The sequence below is a fragment of the Leptopilina heterotoma genome, unplaced genomic scaffold (genome assembly GCF_015476425.1).
Source record: "Leptopilina heterotoma isolate Lh14 unplaced genomic scaffold, ASM1547642v1 Lhet_14, whole genome shotgun sequence".
Classification (NCBI taxonomy): Eukaryota; Metazoa; Arthropoda; class Insecta; order Hymenoptera; family Figitidae; genus Leptopilina; species Leptopilina heterotoma.
In genome coordinates this window covers 2,053,132-2,074,886 of record NW_025110859.1, presented here as the reverse complement: position 1 = coordinate 2,074,886, position 21,755 = coordinate 2,053,132, and the positions used below count along the sequence as shown (strand labels likewise).

The following is a 21,755-nucleotide window of genomic DNA, read 5'->3' as shown; positions in this document are numbered from 1 at the left end:
TGAGTGTTGAAAGTTCTGTGTGAGTATAAAGTCTAGTGTGTATAAGATAGCAATGGCTTCAGTTGAGAAGATTGATGCATGGTTAGGTAGTTTCCAGGAGTTGAAAAAATTGTGAGAGGTACAAACAGAGGAGCATCCGGTTGCAAATTCGGAATCGGAATCCATCTTAGAACCGTCTGTGAAAAAGGATGCATAATTTTGAAATTTATGTTGCGTTAAATCTTTAAAGACTTCAATCGGAGAAACACTAAGTTGAACAGTCTTACCTATCTTTAGGTCGACTTGAGGAGTGAATAGGTGATCGTTGTAAGGAAACTCATAATAAGGATGAAAGAATGCCCTACGAATAAGTGGCTTAAATTCTTTGACTTTTTCAAAGGCTATAATAAGTGTAAACGTATTTCTAATTTGATATGTGTTTCTCTGGTGAGTGATTTCCCATAAGTTTCTCAGACTGTCAGGAATAGGATGATCAATGTTTGCGAAGGTTTTAATTAAGTAGCGTTTAGCTAAATAGCAAAAACGTTTCCTCAGGGGGGGCTCGCATGCTTCAGCGAGCATGACATTGATCGGCGTACTTCTTCTGTATCCTAAGGCTAATCTTAATGCTTGATTTCTTATCTTTTCCATTTTATCGAAAAATTTATAACGTTGGAAGGTGTAAGTATGAGAGCCATAATCAAATGGACTTCTGATTAATGAACGATAAACATTAAGGAGAACAGTAGGATCAGCTCCCCACCAGGTGCCTCTTAGTACTTTTAGGATATTGAGAATTTTTCTGGCTTTGTTCGCCAAGTATTGGAAATGTTCATCGAAGTTAAATTTGTAGTCAAATATCACTCCAAGGAATTTCACTGAGTCTGAAGGATACACAGAATCGTTGTTTAAGTTAAGCGAAAGATTTATATTATTAACATCTAATCGAAGTCTATTGAATAGTACTAATTTAGTTTTTTCAGGGCAGAGGTCTAAATTTCTATCGGAGAGAAAACGTGAAATGATGTTTAAGCAGTTCTGTAGAATTGCAACGCACTCAATGGGATCTTCCGATCTACAAAGGATTGCGATATCATCTGCAAATTCGGCTAGAATACAATTGTTAGGAATAATAGAGACCAGTTTCCTAGTATATAAGGAGTATAGTGCAGGACTGAGGACACTTCCTTGGGGAACTCCGATTGTATTAATTCTAGGTCCAATAATCTCTCCATTGATTTTGTAAAAGAGTTGTTTGTGAGCTACAGAATTATAGATAAACCTTGTTATAGACCTTGGAATTCCTAATTCACATAGATCTTCTGCTAGAATGCTTGGCATAACGCTGGGAAAAGCGCCTTTGAGATCTAGAAAGAGGCCTGCGGTGATTTGTCTATTGGCGAATCCTGTCCAGACTTCTGTTGCCAGGATAGCGAGGTTGTCAGCACACGATTTGTTTTTCCTGAAACCGAACTGTGTAGGTGATAGTAGCAGGTTGTGTTCCAAGTACCAGCTAAGTCTCGTGTTGATTAGCTTCTCCATTAGTTTAAATAGACATGACGCAAGAGATATTGGTCTGAATTTTCCTGGTGTTGATTTCGGTATAAAGAGGATTAAAAATTTGTTCCATGTTGATGGGAATGAAGACGTTGTTAAAACCGTGTTATAAATGTCGAGTAGCGTTTTCCTTGCGTTCGGGGGTAGATGTTGAATTATATTGTTGTCAATTTTGTCGAGCCCTGGAGAAGATTTAACTTTTAGTGAAGATATAGCAATCTCTAGTTCTCTTTCCGTAAATGGTTGTTCAAAAAATTCATTACTTCTAAAATTTTGTGGAAATTGATCGTAGAAAACAGTAGGGGGACAGCTTTCATCAATTAATTTGTGTAGTTTAGTTATTACTTCAATGTCGGCTGAGCAGGAAGCAATAACAGGCTGAGTGTATCTATTTTTAAATGATTTAATAGTTCTCCATACTCTGGAGATCGGTGTTAGCCTGTCCAAGGATTCACAAAACGCTCTAAATGAGTCTCTTCTTGCTTTATTGAAGGTTTTTTTCGCGATAGCTTCTGCTTTTTTTAATTTAATATAATTTTCCATATTGGCAATAGTTCTGTAAGTTTTAAGAGCTTCTTTTCTCTTAGTAACTGCTTCATTGCATGATTGATTCCACCAAGGGGCCGGTATAAAGGATTTCTTCGAGCAATTTCTTATTTGATGAGTGTTAACGGGTTTTTTCTTTAAATGAGGAGGAGTCGCCATTGTGATTGCCTCATCGATGCTCTTCACAAAAAGATTGTAGTTATCAAGAACATTTGAATGTGGATATGTAGAACTTAGTTTGGATTCTTCTATGAAGTCAGTCAAGCATGATGAGAAGCTGGTCCAGGAGATATTTTTAAGATTATATTTATGTGATGTGAACTTTGATATGGGTATTGCTACACCCAGACTAGTGATGACTGGAAAGTGATCACTTCCCAGCGTGTCTTCCCATACATTCCACGCAGCGGATAGAGCGAGGTTAGGAGAAACCATGGTTAAATCGAGAACTGAGTTGGTTGAACCTGGACGGTTTTTGTAAGTAGGATTTCCATTATTAATACAAATTAGATCAATGGAGTCTAAAGAGTCGCGAAGTTCTATACCATTATAACAATTACGGCTGCTACCCCATGAGGAGTGGTGGCAGTTAAAATCTCCTGCTATGAAGACTGAATGATTATTAATTGAAAGGACGGAATTGAAGAAATTAGACCATTGTGCACTTGTTATTTTATTATCAGGAGATGGTGTTCTATAGACTGAGACGATAAGTAGGTCACCACCAGGAGATGGAATCGAAATAGCCAAACTCTCCAGACTATTTTCAACACTAGGTATTGTTGATACCCTAGAGAAGCTTATGCCACTTCTTATGGCGATTGCCAGTCCCCCTCCCCTGTTGGATAACCTATCAGTTCTAATAATATTGAAGTTTCTAAGCGAAAAGTTTTTATCCGGTTTTAAAAAAGTTTCAGATATTAAAATAATATCTAAATTATTGGAAATGTTGATGAGGTCACCTTTTTTATTCGTGACGCTTTGTGAGTTCCACTGCATTATTTTCAGGTTGTTGTGTGGGTCCATTGTGTGTAGATAAGAGAGAGAGAGATAGGGATGCTATGTTATTAGAGAGATTTTTTACTAAGTTGCGACTTTCAAGTCTTGCCTCTGAATCATTCGAGGAAATAGTTTCAACTTAGGTCGTTAGAATCGTTTGTATGTTGGTAATAAGCTGAGTTAAGTCAGCTAATTGATTTGAGGGATTAATGTTTGATGTTTTTTGTGCTGGATTTTCTTGTAAGTCAGTTTCATTAGGCGGGGGTGTTTCTTTCCTACCTTTATTGGATTGTTTTGCAGTTGTCGGAGTGTTCTTTTTTGGTTTGATTGTTGAATTCCTCTGCTTGACTTGAGAAGAGGATTTGGCAGAAGCACGAAACTCAAAAGTTCGAGCAACATCATTATAAGGACGAGATGAGGAAGCTAATCCATTAGAAGCAAATGTGGGGGTCGAAGAATCGTCAAGATTTGGATAATTCGAAAAGTTAAAGGACGCCGGGTTTGGATTTTGTCTCGGAGTAACTTCGTTTCTATTTCGATTCTCTGACCTAATAGCGGTTTTTGCTTCAGAGAAGGTTAATCCGTGTTTGGTTGCATATTCCCGAAATTCTTGTTGAAATTTTAATTCTTTGCAGTTTTTGGAATTAGCAGTGTGTTTGCCTGAGCAGTGTACGCATTTGGGATCATCGTCTAAATTGGGACAAAGATTGTCTTTAACGTTAAGGTGGTCGCCTCCACAATGAGAGCATCTAGGGGATGATCGACATTGGGTGGATATATGGCCATATCTCAAACAATTGTGACACATTTTGACCTGTGGAGTGTACTTGAAGACTGGAAAGGATGCCTTAAAAATTGCTACTCTTTCTGGTAGGCTGGTCCCTGAGAACGTAACAAGGACAGATTTGGATGGTTGAAGCTCAAATTGGTTTGATTTAGGATTTTTAAATTTCCTATTAAGGCGTCGTACATTTAGTACTGTTAGTGTTGCATACGGCATTCCTAAAATTTCCAAATTTTCTTTAATTTCATTATCAGATATATCTAAGGGGATATCGCGGATAACACCTTGACAAGAGCAGAAATTGGCAGGGATAAAGGCTACGTACCCTTTGTCTTTAAATGACTTGTCTTCCAACAAGTTATTGGCGTCTAGCGCAGATTTCAAGGTGACACAAAGCTTGCCCACGCCATTGGATTTTATATCTATTACTGATTTTCCATGTTGTGAAGTACGCGAATTAATAAGCCGCCCAAAAGATAGTTTATGTAATTTTTCTTTGGCGTTAGCAAACTTTGGATCACCCTGAATAAAAACTTTACATGGTCCTCTTTGTGAGAGAGGGTATCTATTCAAGACGTTAGGACCTTTATTCATCGGAGTAGTTTGCTTAGAGTTAAAATCAGATTTGTCAACACTGTTACCTGGTGCGCCGGATGTTGTTGTCACTTCAAGTTCCAGTTCCATTTCGTCGTAGGTGTTAGTATCGTTGCTTACCAAATGAGGAGACTGTTGAATATCATCATCGTGGTGTTCCGTGGAGTCGATTTTGTGACGTTTGGTTATACTTTGGTTTGCATAGTACAAAAGAGCACTAGCACCCTGGGACACTTCGTTTTCATCGATGGTTGGTTTTTCTGTATTTAAATCTTTCGAAGGGTCTTCCATCCCGGTAGACCTTCTTTTTTTTGGTTTTTTGGACGCGACGACCAATTGGTCTCGCGCCTGCGAACAAGGCGCGCCTACCTCGTCAACCACAATGGTCGACGTGATAGGTTATTACGTTTCAATCGCGTTAAGGAAATTAATATTTCAGTTTATAAGATTAAAAGTTTCTATGCGTAGAATTGTCTGCAGCGCTCAGGCTAGCAGACAGCACAAGCAAGTTGAAAAAAGAATGATCAAAGCTACTCAAAGATAACTTAAGTCACGAACACAGTTTTTCACAACCTTCTCGTTCCACGTCCAAGACGCAACTCCTAGAAGTTTCTGCTACTTGGCGTGTAATTTTAGATGCGCGCGCAGACCTCTCTTTCTAATCAGCTGCTAACTTCTGGTTTTAGAGAGAGAGGTCTGCGCGCGCATCTAAATTTGCAAGTCAAGTAGCAGAAACTTCTAATGTTTATGCACAAAAGTGAACAAAAATATTAAAAATATTATACGAAGACATTCTCATTACAAAATTTTTATTTCGGAATCTTATAGAAACCGCAACTAAGATTTTTTTAGTGTTTGCCTCATTCAATTTCGTCCTTGTGTTCAAAAGTTATTCAATTATTATTTAATAACTTTTTTGTTTATAAAATTTTTTTGTAAACATAATATAAACAATTTTTGGGTTTTTTTATGCTGAATTTTTTCCAAAAAGAATTAAGTGATTTGGTTAAGACGGAAAGAAGATATACACTGAAAAAAATACATGAGACATTTTCAACTACATCCCCTTAGTAGAGTAAAAAGTAATAAAACGAACTACTTTTTTAGTTAGTCTGGCTACTTTTGATACTTATTTTAACTGTTTTATGTAGTTAAAAATTATTAATTAAATTAATGTAATTTTACAGTTAACTTTGTAACTGCAGGTATGTTATAGAAATGACTACAGAAAGTAGTAGATTCTACTACTTAAAGTAGTTCGATAGACTAATTTTGTAGTAGTTTTTACTTCTTCTAGGAGTTGAATTATTTTCCATGTAATTTATGTTATAGATTTTTATAGAAGATTATCAACTGTGAAAAGTTGTAAATGCAACTACTTTAAGTAGTAAAATTAACTACAGTTATCAGTTGAACTGTGTCTGGAATGCCTTTAAGTATTAAGCAACTCATCGAAGCGGGCGAGCGTGGTTAGGTGGTTGGGTTATCGGTTTACGAATGTTAGGGTCGAGCGCTCAACTCCCGACGTTTAGAGATTTTTCTCCGTTATAGGTATATAGACATTAAATAAATAAGGTATAGGTAAACAAAAGTGGGTAGGGGGAAATATAAAAAAATACAACTCGATAATATTTATAATAAATTATAAATAATTTTATTTTACCATTTTCAGTAGTTGTCTTTATTACTGAGTTATCTTAGTAACTTTAACTACATATCAGCAGTTAATTCTACTGCAAAACTGTCATTGGTTCCTATTTAACTAACAAAAGTAGTTAATGCAACTGTATTATCACTTCATTCAACTACATAGGGTAACTGCACCAATTGCCGAGGGTGCACCAATTGTCGAGGATTATAATTTTCTTTTCTAGATAAATAGTATAATATATAATATTTAAGAACAAAATAAATTTCTAAATAATCTTTGTATTTTCAACTGTATATTTATATATTCATATTTCGTAGCGATTCTATTAAAATAATTATTTAATTAATATTATAATTCATTGCTGTGAAATTTACTCGAATCTTCATTTTCTTAATACTTCAGGTTGATTGAAACAGACTTTTAGAAATGCAAATTAAACATATTTATAATGACTTTTTGTGTACAAAATTATTATTATAATTTTGTACAAGAACTAAATTAATTTTTTATACATGTTTTTTTGTTAAAAAAAAATATTTAATATTTTTTAAAAGCAAATCATCGGTATTTGGTTCATTTTTTTTGACAGTTCCATTTTTCGAGGTAATGACTCGAAAATTGGTGTAGTCACTTTTTTCGCTGATGCACCATTTATCGATGGTTAAGTGTTTATTTACAAAACGTCAAACATAAATACCAAATATTTATAGGTAAGTTACTTTTTATATTTACTTCATTAATCTTAAAATAATTATTTTGTTATATTATATTTATAGAGAAATGTATATTTTTTATAATTTTTTTTTATAATTTTTTAATTCGGCATGATTTAAAAAAAAAGTTTTACAGGTTAAATGTAAAATCTAATATTTACTTTTTTATATTATTAATAGAGATTAACAACAATATGAGTGATATCGACGAAGATATTTCTAGTCCAGAAAATGAAGAAGATCTTCCACTTGAGGAGGTTAGAGAAAAACGACGCTTCTTCAAATATTCCCCTGAGCAGAAAAATGCAGCTGTACAAAGCATTCGTGATGGGAAAATGAATGTTTATCAGGCTTGTAAAAAATTTGGTGTTCCAGAAACAACTTTGCGGGATATTATTGCTGGACGAACGTCTGAAAATAAAAGTAAAACTGGACCAGAAACAATTTTAACGGGGGCAGAAGAAAAGGCTATAGAAGATTGGATTATTACATTATCGAAATGTGGTTTTCCTTTAAAAATGGAGGATTTGAAAAATACTGTTGCTAAAATTGTCCTTGATGATGGCAGAAAAACTTCTTTCAAGAACGATCGACCTGGACGAAAATGGTGCTCTTTGTTTTTGAAAAGACATCCAAATATTGCTTCCAGAACTGCTGAAGGAATTTCGAAAGGTAGAGCTGTAGTAACAGAAGAAAGTTTAAGGAAATGGTTTAGTGAGTTGTCCGATTTTCTTAACGAATTCAATCTCATGGAAATTTTTCTCGATCCACGAAGAGTCTTCAATGGAGACGAAACTGCATTCAGCTTATGTCCAAAAACAGGTAAAGTTCTGGGACCTAAAGGATGGAAGAATATTTACTCCATACAACAAGGAAATGAGAAAGAAACAATTACTGTCCTTATGACTTTTGCGGCTGATGGAGAAACTGCTCCACCAATGGTAGTTTTTCCCTATGTTCGTTCACCTAAAGAGCTCGTGAATAGTATCCCAGAAGATTGGATTTTGGGAAGGTCTGACTCCGGATGGATGACAAGTCCAATATTTTTTGAATACGTATGCAATGAGTTTAACGCCTGGCTCATCAAAAAGAAAATCCCAAAACCTGTCATTCTTTTTCTTGATGGTCACAAATCGCACTTATCCATGCACTTGAGTGAATTTTGTGATAAAAATGGGATCATTATATATTGCTTGCCTCCAAATGCCACTCATCTCATCCAACCAGCCGATGTCAGTGTTTTTAAACCTCTTAAAAGTTATTGGAAAGAAACAGTCCGTGATTGGCAAATGGAACCAGCGAATATTAACAATTGCCTAACAAAAACAACTTTTGCACCTCTATTGAAAAAGACGCTGGACAAAAATTCACTGGTCGAAAGTATTAAAAACGGATTTAGAGTTTGTGGTCTTTTTCCATTGAATCCAGATGCATTGGATTACACGAAATGTGTTAAAAACAACTTGGAAAAAGCTACGAACTGCTCACGTTATTTTAGTAAAAGTGTAATAAATGAAGAATCTCTAGAGTTTGCCGAGAATTTAATCAAAGATTTGGAACTCCGATTTGAGAAAAAAGGAATTGATGTTCAAGCAATTATTAATGTCCTTAGAGAAGTGAAGGAAGAATGCGCAAAGATATCAGTTTCGGCTATTGATGATTTACCTGCATCTCAGATGGAGAATAATTCAATTGAGAATGCACAATGTAAAAAAAACAAAATTCCTCATTTTAATCAAAATATTTTATATAAACCTATATTTTATTTATTATATTTTATTTAACAAATTTAATTTAGTTTTTAATCAATTTAATAAATATTTAAAAATGTAATAATTATATTTTATACAATAGTCATTTTGGCAGAAAATTCAGAGGTTATAACTCCACCAATAGTAATCGAAATTGAAGACGATTTTTTGGTTGAAAAGGAAAATAATTCTGACTTGGCAATTGATTTAACAATCAAACCGAGACTTGACAATATTATTCAGGAGCAGAGTGTTTCTCAAATCGGTAAATTTTATATTATTTTTTAGACATTTCTGGTTTTAAGTATATTAATTTTTTATTTATTATTATATCAATTTTTATTTAAATTTAACCAAGATTTTTAATGTATTTTACTAAAATTTTATAGTCGCTGAAGTTTTGAAATATCGAAATACAGAAAGTTCTGTAATGCAAAAACCAAAAAATAAAGATCTCTCGGTTATAGATGATTTACCTGCATCATCAATAGAAAATACTTCAAATGCGAATGCACAATGTAAAAAAAAATTCCTCATTTTAATTAAAATAATTCATATAAACCTATATTTTATTTATTTTATTTAACAAATTTAATTTAATTACTAATAAATTAAAAAAAATTTAATAATCATATTTTATACAATAGTCATTTTGGCAGAAAATTCCGAGGTTATAACTCCACCAATAGTAATCGAAATAGATGACCATGTTTTGGTTGAAAAGGAAAATAATTCGAATGAAATTATTTTATCCGATACACTTGACAATGTTATTCAAGAGGAGAGTGTTTCTCAAATCGGTAAATTTTATATTATTTTTTAGACATTTCTGGTTTTAAGTATATTAATTTTTTATTTAAATTTAATGAAGATTTACAATTTGTTTTACTAAAATTTTATAGTCGCTGAAGTTTTGAAATATCAAAATATAGAAAATTCCGTAATTCAAAAGTCAAAAAATAAAGAAGCAACATTATCAAAAGCATTCTCCGATCACTTATTTTATCCAGAAATAGCAGGCAAATCTAAAAAATCGAAGGAAAAACCACCCAGTGCTATTTCTAGTCAACGCTGGCGGGAATTCATAAAGGAAAAAGAAGCAATTAAAGATGCGTTAGAAGAAGAAAAGGCGATTAGAAAAGAAAACAGATTAAAACGAAAGGCAGAATTAGAAATTTCGAAAAAAGACGGAAAATGTACAGAGAAAAAGAAAAAAAAATGCTCCAAAAATTTACAAGCAACAGATCAACCAAAAAAACGAGGAAGACCGAAAAAAAATTAATAAAAAATGAATTATTTAAAATTAAAAAATTTTGTACTACAATTTAATTATAATTAACCATTATATTTACAGTTCATAATAAAAGTTTATTTTATTCGTTTACAAAATTTAATGTGACTAAAAATTAATTTATTTTTTCAATTAATGTCTGATTAACAAAATTGATTTAATTTAATAAACTTATTTATAAAAAATTAAAAAACAGTTAAAAAAAAAAAAAAAAATTTCTGTGCTGTATCATCTACTATAAAAATGTTTTATATCGATATTATAAATTATTCAATTATAGTTAAATAAATATATTTGTTTTCTGGTAATGTTCTATAATATTTTTATCGAAAAAATAAATATCTACTCGATTTTCAAATATCTGTACAGGTTAATTATTAGGTTATATTGGGTTATATGTTTAAAAATGTCATACCCTCGACAATTGGAACAGACCCTCGAGAAATTAGCACAAGACCATCGACAAATGGTGCTTTTGCTCGATTGACTTTTAAATATATTTTTTGCTTAACAATTTAGTTTATATTAAAAAAATAAATATGAATATTAAACATTATTAAATTCTTTGTCCAAATATACAAAAATCAAAATTTGAAGTGCATTTACTTCCGAGAAAAAAAATGTCAAAGTCACATGTTGCCTAAAACCCTCGACAATTGGTACAGTTACCCTATCTGATAATTAATGTAAGTTCAAAATTATCTTTGGGGACTTATTGAACTAAGGAAAGTAGTTAAAAAGTAGTCAAATCTACTAAGAATTTTTTTCAGTGTAACGATTTCAAAATTTTTCCAAAATTTTGACATCTCAAAAACTACTGAATTTTGACAAAATTAAAAAACTATTATTGTTCAAAAATTATTGTAAAATATTTTTTAAAAATTAATTGTAAGAATTCTTTTTTATAATTTTTTGAAAATATTATACCTTAATAACTTAAGAAAAAACTATGGAAAGTCACAATTATTATAAAAAATTGAGTTTATGTATTTATATAATTGAATTCTAGAAGAACTTTTGGTTTTTTTTATTATTTTTTGTTTGGCTGTAGACAACCATTGGCGGGGTTGATAATAATAATAATTATTTTTTATTATAATTATTATTATTAGAATAATTATAATTAATATTTTTAAGCGCGATAGTGAAATACGTGATTTATCGAACGAATAGAAAAGAAGAAAAATCTCCAACTAGACTTCAAATGCAGATATGTATGTATATTATTTTTTTTTTCAAAAAGAAGAAATAAAATAAGACATATATGTGCAAGTATGTTATAAAATCCGTATATATACGTCTGCAGTGAACTGACTAGTTTTTCCTCGGTAACATAATGAGCGAGTCAGTAGAAATTTCCTGACATTGAAGTGCAGCAATAGAAAAAAAACATGACAAATTATAGTTAATGTTACAAAGTGCGCATTTTCCTCCAGTGATAAGATAATGAATAAAATAGCAATCATTGTATATAATAAATTTTACAATATATTATATACAATGTACTTTAAATATATGTTATAATTAATTACCTAATTAACCGTTTAATTACTGAAAGAATTCATGAAAAAAAAATTTCAAAATTAATTATTTTTTATAGTATTTATAAAATTTGGTGTTTGATAGAATTTAATTATTTATTTGGCACAATTGAAATGTTTACTTTGCACATTTATGATATTGATAGATAAGGGTTAAAGATCAATAATAAAAGAAATTTTACAAAAGTGAGATTAGAGAATGAAAAAATGAAACAGAGTTTTTAAATACTATTTTTAAATATTTTTTTATTATTAATTCGCATTACTATTAGAATATGTAATTTTTTGTTTAAAAATTAAATTTATTAATAATTAATATATTTATTTATTTTGAAATAATATTTTACAAATTAATTCTTTTTATATGGAAATAAAATAAATAAATGAACTTTATTTATTTAATTATTAATTTAATTTTCAAACTAATTCAATTTTTTTTAATTATCGAATTTAAATTGTTTAAATTAAAAATTTTAGGGTAGAGTGGGGTAAAAAAGCCACTTTTTTCCTTTTTACGTTATATAATCGGTATTTAAATTTTTTTTTTTAAATTTCCAACTGGTATTGAAAGTTCAGTTATTAAGCTTGAAAATTCTTCACCGAAATATTTTTTATCCCATGAAAGGACTAAGTTATAAGAGTTTTACGAAAGTACTGTAAGTGGCTTTTTTACACCACCTGGTGGGGTGAAAAAGCCACTTTACGATATTTGCAAAATATGGAACAAATTTTTGGTTTCTTTATGTTTTTTCTTTATTATTTGACAAATAATCTTATTTTAAGAATAGTTTAATAAATTTAAAAGAGTTTTAATAATAATTTTGATTGAAAAGAATATAATAATTATATAGAATGTTTAAGAAAAATCTTCCTCCTTCCCGTTCAACAATCTGTTTTTCTTGGTCGTCCACGACCACGTTTAGTATCGCTGGAAGATGCTTGAGAAGTCTTCGATTTATTCGCTTCGCGCAAAATTTTCCTTTTTACTCTCTCTGATGACGCTTTAGTTTTCCGCAATTTATTTTGGGCAGCAGTTTCTTGTTCAAGGCGTAAAGCCTCCATTTCTTCGGAGTCTGTTAAAATTGCGCATTTTCGGCGTTTACGGCCACGATTACTAATTTTCCTCGGTGCTGCTTTTGGGAAAGGACGAACGTTTTCAATAAGAGAATCCAAATTAACCACATCGTTTTCTTGGTCTTCAGTCTCAACGTGGTTTGCCATCTCTTGTTCCACGTTTGGTACTTCGTCTGTGACTGGGAGCGAATCTTCTGGAGAGCGATTTGTGACTTCTGATGGCAAAAAATCCTCTTCAGTAAAAATACTGTCATTTAGTGGAAATATTCCGGTTACTCTAAAGCCTGCTTGTATGTTCAGAATTGAAGCACCTTTTTGAATCGGTTCTTGAGCAATGCCGGGTATGTCATGCATGGTGATCGTTTTTGCCGCATTCATTGGTAACCGCATCCAATTATCGCAAGCTGCATTAAAATGTCGCTTTATTGGACCAAAAACTCCTTTATCAAGAGGTTGCAGTTTATGACTTGTATGCGGTGGTAGCGACAAGACGATAATTCCATTTTCCTTACAGAAGTCCAAACCAGCTATCGTCAAGTGAGATTCGTGGTTATCTAAGATTAAAAGTACTGGTACCTCGACCGACGGGTGAGCAAATCTTTTGAAATGTACCAAAAATTTCGTAAATTGCTCTGCTTGCATCCATCCCGAAGCATTTGCTGCACCATCAGCACCAAATCCAGCACTTGTAAGAAAATGGTCTTTAAACATGATCCTAAAGTTCTGAACGTTCAAATGAACGAAATTTATTTTCTTCTTCTACAATATTAAATTTTTATTATAATATTTTATGTCACTATGAATAAAATTAATTATAAAGATTCTAAATATAAAACTTATGCTTTTAATCTGTATTGCAATCAGTAATTTATGAAAATATTTTTAATAAAAAGTATTTCGTTCATTTGAACGTTCAAAACTTGTGGATCGTCTTTAAACTTCTTCCTTGGAAATATGTAAAAAGGTGGTAAACAGACTCCTGTTGCAGATACGGCAAGAGCTAGTGTAACTAAAACACCACGTTCGGCTGATGTAATGGATCCTATATTTCGAACACCTCTCTGAGCAATGACGGCTACTGGTTTTTGAACTGTTGTCAATGCTGTTTCATCCATGTTCCATATATTCTCCGGGTTAATGTTGAATCTCTCGATCACATCTTTCAACTTAGTGAAAAACATAGACACATTGTGTTCATTAAATGCAGTAGCACGACCCAAACTTGTTGCTTGTGGTTTACGCAACGATAAGTCAGGATGACGACGCATAAAACTAAGCATCCAATCTTTGCTCGCAGAACCCTTTTGTCCAGATACTGTTCCCTTCCAACTTGGAGGAATATATGAGATTTGACCTTTACTTTTTAATGAGACGGCATATTCATACGCAAGTTGTCGAGCTGCGGTGTATGAAAATCCATGAAAAATAGCAGCAGCTTTCAGAAAATACTTTTTTAGTGATGTCTCTTGAATTTAGGAAAAAATCTGTAAATTTTTTTTAATGTTAGTGTGCAAAATTGTTTATATTAAGTTTTTAACGGTTTGTTTATTATTGACACTAAAAATTATCATTTACTTAATAATGAATAATTTTTTTTATTAATTTATATTATTTATTATATTATGTTTAATATTTATTTTTAAAATTTCTATATTTATGTTATAATTTATACGGATATTTTAAAACATTTTTTTAAATAAAAAAAAAAATTTACCTGTTTGTTATTCCTAGTGTCTGTTTTCCAACCTTTTTCTATACGTCCTCGTAAGGTTCCACGAGGAATATTATATTTTTTAGCGATTGTATTAATTTTCTCTCCTTCTCTTATTTCCTTTAGTGCACTCTGAATCGTAGTTTCGTCGTGTTTAAGTAATTTTTTCACGTAAACACGAGGCATTTTGTTAAACGAAAAGGTTAAAATAAATGCAAAACAAATGAAATTCACATAATTTTGAGTGGCTTTTTTATCCCACCAGGTGCTTGGCTTTTTTACACCCAATGCCAGTTTTACAAAAAACTATAATAAATTTGAAAATTAGGTCGATTTCAAAAAATGAGCATTGCATACGTCTTAAGTATAGTTTTCTCTTTATGTACAAACGTTTACTTTTCGTTTTTGTTCACTTAAACAATTTTTAATATGTTTAAAAGTTGATCGAAATTTTTTTCGCAGAGCCACTCAAAAACAAAAATTCCAATAAAAACTATAATATTATAGATACAACATCCAAACTAGAATCAAAAGTTGCGTATTACATAATACTACTTATATTTTAAATGACTGATAAATCGGCTTAATAGTTTTTAAATAAAACTCAAATGGCTTTTTTACACCATGGCTTTTTTACCCCACTCTACCCTAAAATAAATAAATATTATCCAAAACTAAAAAAAATTGTAATTAATACCTAATTATATAGTTATTCTTGTAGATAAAAAAAATAAATACAAGAAATAAAAAATATTTTTCCATAATAAAACAATAAATAAAGAAAAGAAAAAAAAACTATTTTTTATAATAAAATAATAAATAAATAAATATACAGAAATAAAATTTTTTTATATTAAAACAACAAATAAAGGGCATTTTTTTCTTTCTAAGCCCGTTTATATGCGTATAAATAAATAGAAAAAAAATATTTATTGTAAAAAAATAAAAAATAAATTTAATTAATAATTATTAGGATGTAAGTCGATAAAAAGCATATACATAACAACGCAAAGCGCCCCTCGTGAAAATACACAAAAGCTAAGAATAAATATATCTATCGTGGTCAAGCATGTAAGCCTGACCTAGTTAATTCACCACTATCATCCATGTTCATTAAATATGTGAGACCGGTTAATACACAGGTGAACATATGCGTTTATAATATATAAATACATCGTCAACAAAACAATGTCTTAAATCACAAATTTTTATCCCCATATATCAGAGAAATTAATTTCAAAATGAAAAAAATAAAAAAACAAAAAAATATAATAAAAATATGTTTCATATTTATTTCACAAAAAAAATAGATAAAAAATAATTCAAGGCAATTTGCACAAAAAACCATTTATTAATTCTTCAACTTTTTCCTCCTTTTACCGTGATTTGTTATTTTTTTTGGGGGGTTTTTTAAATCGAGAATGAATTTATTTTTCAATAAAATATATTTATGCGGTAAATCTTAATAAGCCTTGAGGTGTGTAGTAAATAACATATTTAATAATAATAATAATGTAATTAATTAAAGGACACACGTACGTTTTCTGTGCTAGTAATTAATAAAAATAAATAATAATAAAAACTTTGCATTTTATACATTCGAATTTAGAAAATATTAAATTTGCAGGGCTCGAAGCAGTGAAAGTATTTAAAAATACGGACTTTACGGACCAAAATTTAAAAATTACGGCCGAATCAAATAAGAGAACATTTTACTTAAAACTAGAAAATCAATTTTTCATAACTATAAAACATGAAGAAATAATAATAATTACTAATAAAAATAATTTATAATAATTAAAATCATTATCAATTCAATTATTATTTTTAAGAATTTTTATCCATAAAATTCTTCTTTATATCGATTATTTTTAATAATTTTCGAAAAAGTTCTTTGACAATTTTCAAATTCATTTCTTTACAATATTCAATTTTACGAAATTTCAATTATTCGTAAATTCTTTAATTAAATAAATATTAGAAAATAGAAACTAAAGAAAAATATTTAAAAAACTCAATTAAACTTTTTCAAAAAAATTAATTACAAAATTCAATTATTTTTGAAAACGTTTCTTTAAATTCAATTCCCATAAAAAATCGTTATCAACAAATTTTCAAATAATTGAATTCTATCAACGAATTTTAATAAAATTTTTAAGAATAATTTACATTTTTCGAGAAATTCGGTTAAAATTATTATTGTATTAAAAATAATTGAAATTCTGCATTGAATTTTATTATTTATGAAAATAATTGAATTCTTGCGAAGAATTTTATTAAAATTTTCAAAAATAATTAAATTCTTGTAAAAAATTAACAGGAATTCAATTATTTTTAAAAATTTTAATAAAATTCTTGGCATAAATTAAATATAAAACAAAATTCTTAGCAGATCTTCAATTACTTTCAGAAATTTTAATAAAATTTTTCGCAAGAATTAAAATATTTTCGTAAAATAATAAAAATCTCTGCATAGATTTAATTATTTTCAAAAGTCTTAATAAAATTCTTCGCAAGAATTCAAACATTTTAAAAAGTTTTGATAAAACTTTTTTTGGTAGAAATTCAATTATTTTTAAGACAATTTTGATAAAATGTTTCAATAAAATTCAATTATTTTTAAGATTTTAATGAAATTCTTCGAAAGAATTCAATTATTATAATCTAATATTTTAACTGAAATTTATTTTTAAATCAATGTTTATGAGAAAATTCTACCAGAATTCAATTATTTTAATACAAAAATAAATAATTTATTGACTAATTGAATGTTTCTTGGAATTCAATTCCTGTTAAAAATTTTATCAACAAATTTTTAAATAAGTTAAGAATTTTTTCGAGGAATTCGATTAAAATTCTATTGAAAATAATTGAATTCCTAAAAAGAATTTTATTAATTACGAAAATAATTGAATCCCCGTAAAAATTTTATTATTTATGAAAATAGTTGAATGATTGCGAAGAAATTTATAAAAAAAATTTTGTTATTAATGAAATTCTTGTGAAATTGTTATTATTTTTTGAAAATAATTAAAAGTTTTTGTAGAATTTTATTAAATTTTTTTTAAATAATTAAATTCTTTTCGTAAATTTTATGAAAATAGTAGATATTGAACATAATATATAATTTTTGCGAAGAATATTATTACTTTTGAAAATATAATTGAATTTTATTATTTTAGAAAATAATTGAATTCGTGTGATAAATATTGTTAATTATGAAAATAATTGAAATTTTGTAATGAATTTTAATAAAATTTTTGAAAATAATTTAATTTTGTGGAAAAATTTTGCTATTTATTTATAAAGATAATTGAAATGTTAACAATGTTTTTTCAGATTTTTTGAAAATAATTGAATTTCGGAGAAGAATTTTAATATTTCTAAAAATAATTGAAATTTTGACGAGAATTTAAAAAATTTTTTGAACAAAATTGAATTTTTGCGAAGAATTTTATTACTTTTAAAAATAATTGACTTTCTGCAGTCATTTGTAATTTCTCTAAAATTCTCAAAATTATATCGTACAATTTACGAACTTTTCATTCTTTTTGAATGAAATTACGGACTTTACGTACCTTTTTTCAAAAAAACGGACTTTTACGGACTTGAAGCAAAGTTACGGACTTTTTCAGGATTTACGGACCTACTTCGAGCCCTGATAATAAATAAAAACTTTGCACTTTTTACATTCAAATTTAGAAAATATTAAATTTCAAGAAAGAAATAACGAACAAATAATTACTAATTATGTAATTTCCCTGTCAATAATTATCATAAATTATTATTCATTAATTTTTATACAAGAAAAAACTTTTATTTAAAAAAAAAATGGTAGTTTTAATTTTTTATTTGTCAAAGTTATTTTGTGAAACTATAGAAATTATTGGAGTTTATAAAAGAAAAGTAACGACAAAAGAAAAAAAGTTTAAGTGCGCGCGAGAAAATCTATGTGTGTATTATGAAATGATACAAATAATACACATACATATATAAGTATCTCAGTGAAAACTGGAAAGTAAGTTATGATATTAAATGTATCATTATAATAGAAAAACACCTAATAAATTTTTAATGCGCATACGCAGTATATAAACTATTTTATATGCTTATATATTGCAGTTCCCCTTATTTCGACTCGACCATGGCCGTCCATTTATCTGAGGCTATTTAATTCCACATATACATGCTATAACTATATAGTTCGTTGTCTGAGAATTAAATCAACTCCCAGGATCAATGTCGCCAAACGAAACATTGTTTTCTCCCCTAAAAAAAAAATTTAAACTCCATTTCTCTTTGTTATAATATTTTTAGGGTTGCCACGCTTTTGCTCTTTTCAAATTCCCTGACTTTTCCAGGTTTTCCAGGTTTTTAAAACGAAAATTATTCGAAAACATGAATAACTTCATTTTTAAATAAATATTTAATATAAAATTTATTTAATATATAACATATAAGAATATTATTGTAAAACATGAAAATATCGATCACTCCGAGTCGAAGAGTCGGAGTGATCGATATCTTCATGTTTTATAATAATTAAAACTTGTTACTTTGTTACTGTAACTTCTTCAAAAATTATTTTCATCATTACAATTATCAGGCCTCGGATCGACTTTAAGGGGCAAAAAAAGTCGCTTTAGTCGATTTAAAATAGAAAAAAAGTCGAAAAAGTCGTTTATTTAAGGGGAGACCCCACCTTAATTTTGACCCCTTTAAAATAAAATTATTAAACGAGGTAATATTTTTTTTCTTGCATCATTTTTAACCTGAAAACATAAGATGGTCAAAAATATTTAATTTTAATTTTTGAAGAGGTTAGAATTTTTTTCTTTTGACCTATTGCACATTATTGCAAATCCATGCGTGAAGTTGTTTAGAATGGTAAAATATGCATGGAAAAAAAATTTCGTGAAAAAATATTAAAAACTGTAAGAGAAGATCGATTTTTAATATTCAAATCTTTGAATTTTGCCGAAATTTCGGAAGTCCTGAACCTTTATTTTTTTCCAATTTGATGCTCTGAGTCGAAAAAACATCGTTAAAATTGACGATTAGCTTATTTTCATGGTAAAAACTATAAAAATCATGGCTTTTTGCATTTATTTCGGTATATATAAAGTATACCATAAAAGCTTCGGACTATGATTTTTATGGAATTTACCACGAAAATGAGCTAAATATAAATTTTAACAATGTTTTTTTAATAATAGCATCAAATTACGTAAATATACACAATTTGGAAAAAAATTAAAGATTTACGGCTTTCGAAATTTCGGCAAAATTTAAAGATTTGAATATTAAAAATCGATCTTCTCTTACAGTTTTTAATATTTTTTAACGAAAATTTTTTTCCATGCATATTTTACCATTCTAAACAACTTCTCGCATGGATTTGCAATAATATGCAATAGGTCAGAAGAAAAAAATTCTAACCTCTTCAAAAATTAAAATTAAATATTTTTGACCATCTTATATGTTTTCAGGTTAAAAATGATGCAAGAAAAAAATATTACCTCCTTTAATAATTTTATTTTAAAGGGGTCAAAATTAAGGTGGGGTCTCCCCTTAAAAATCATTGAATTGAGGAAAATTTTTGATAATAATAAAAATTTTGCTAAGAATTTTATTAAAATTTTTGAAAATAATTGAAGTTAGTGTTTTTAACTAAAATTCTTCTACAAATCCATTATTTTTAATAATCAATTAAATATATATTCAAAAATTTAACTAATTTCAGAAGAATTTTAGTTTTTAAAAGTTATTTTAAATCTAAGTTTTTTTATATTTCTAATTAAATTCATTTAAAAGTGGAATTTTACAACATTTTAATTCAAAATCTTTTGAAGTTCATCTTTTTATGAAAATTGTAAACGCAATTTTTTTAAAATTGAATTAATTTTGAAATATTTAAGAAAAATTAGATTTCAAGAATGAACACAATATCTTAACTGCCGTCCTGATTTAAAAACACCATATCTACACTTTTTATCAAAAATGAGTTTTTCATACCGTTGGATTCGTAAAAAAAGGACGAATTTTTCTATGCTAATTAGAATTATTAATCTTAATTAATTTTCAAGTTAGTTAGGAGTTAATTTTACTAAAAAGCACTATCTACAACGATTTCCGACGAATCCTGATGTTAAGTGGCCTAACTACAGTTAGTGAGGATTTCAGGTCGTTTGACCAGTGATTTCCTGATGAACAAGGCCTATCTACGTAGTTATGGTGCTTTTAGATCAGGAACTCGAGCTTTGTAGAGGCTACTTTCCTAATGGACTTGAGCTGTTTCTCCATGCTAAAAAGCATATCTGCGTAGATATGCCTTTTTGTAAGGATTCGCCGCGATTTTTCACTTAATTAATTAGCACATCTACAGTTTTGCATATTTGCAATGAAAAATTGAAATTTTTTTTTGCATAATAAAATTCAGCGTACCCGAATTACTCAAGAAGCATCATTACCTTTTGAAAAAACATTATGTTAAAGAAAGTATAAATAAAAACGTATTTTGTCAAATATCTCGAAACAACCCAAAATGTAGATATGGTGTTTTTAAATCAGGACGGCAGTTAAGACAACAATTATAATTAACAAATGTAATGAACTATTTTCGAATTATTGTTAAATAATTTTTTAGCCTTCATTGTTTATTATTATTATTATTATTATTATTATTATTATTATTATTATTATAATTATCTACTTTCATTTAAAATATTATTTATTATTTTTATTTATATTTTAGTATATTTGTTTTTCCAATTTCTATAATTATTTACTCGTTTCTTAAATTCAGTTAAAATACCGAAAAAAATTTAGATTTTTTTCCATTGAGTGTTCATTATAAATTTCTGAAAGTAAATATTATATTAAAAAAATCCATACACACGTGCGTACAAATATTTAAAAAGGATTAAAATTCCCACTTAATCTTTTCATTTTTATTTTGCCTCATTGACATTTAATTTTTTACAACCTCGCTTTATATGTTCACTTTAATTCGCGCATCTTTAAGCAGGTACTTTCAAAATTTCGCTAAAAGAACCTGACAAGGATAATAGGTTTTCGACGACGCGACGTGAGATATGAAAGATTTGAGAAAAAAAAATATTTTTAATTCTTATATTAAACGATCGAGATTTAAAAACGAGTTCTGTATTTAAATCAAAAACTATTATCATTATTATTATTCACTAAAAAAATTTATTTGATTCAAATAACCATTTGACTATATTATCAATTAAATATTTACTTGAATCAAATAATTTTTATTTTACTAAAATTGTATTGTAAATAAATTGTATTTGAACCAATAATTTCAGTATTTGAAACAAATATGAATTAAATCATTTAATTTGACCCAAATAAAAATGATTTGATTCAAGTAAATATTTAAATTGATAATAGTCAAGTAATCGGTTATTTGAATCAAATAAACTTTTTTCAGTGTTATAATAATTATTATTATAATTACTGTAATTATAATTTTGTTATTATCATTTTTGTTGAACAATTACTATTTATATTATAATTACTATAATATTATTATTTTAAT

At 28.5% G+C, this 21,755-nt stretch overlaps 2 protein-coding genes across 2 annotated transcripts in view; both read right to left on the bottom strand.

Moving 5' to 3' along the window:
* Positions 1-21,755, bottom strand: part of LOC122498039 (circadian locomoter output cycles protein kaput-like) — a 97,391-nt gene that overhangs the window by 63,934 nt on the left and 11,702 nt on the right. The gene's annotated exons all lie outside the window — the stretch shown is intronic.
* On the bottom strand, positions 12,289-14,377 carry LOC122497871. The gene is made up of 3 exons (XM_043605238.1): positions 14,227-14,377; positions 13,454-13,945; positions 12,289-13,181 (listed from the first exon to the last, which is right to left on the bottom strand). The coding sequence occupies exons 1-3, from the start codon at positions 14,375-14,377 to the stop codon at positions 12,289-12,291; spliced, it is 1,536 nt and encodes a 511-aa protein (XP_043461173.1).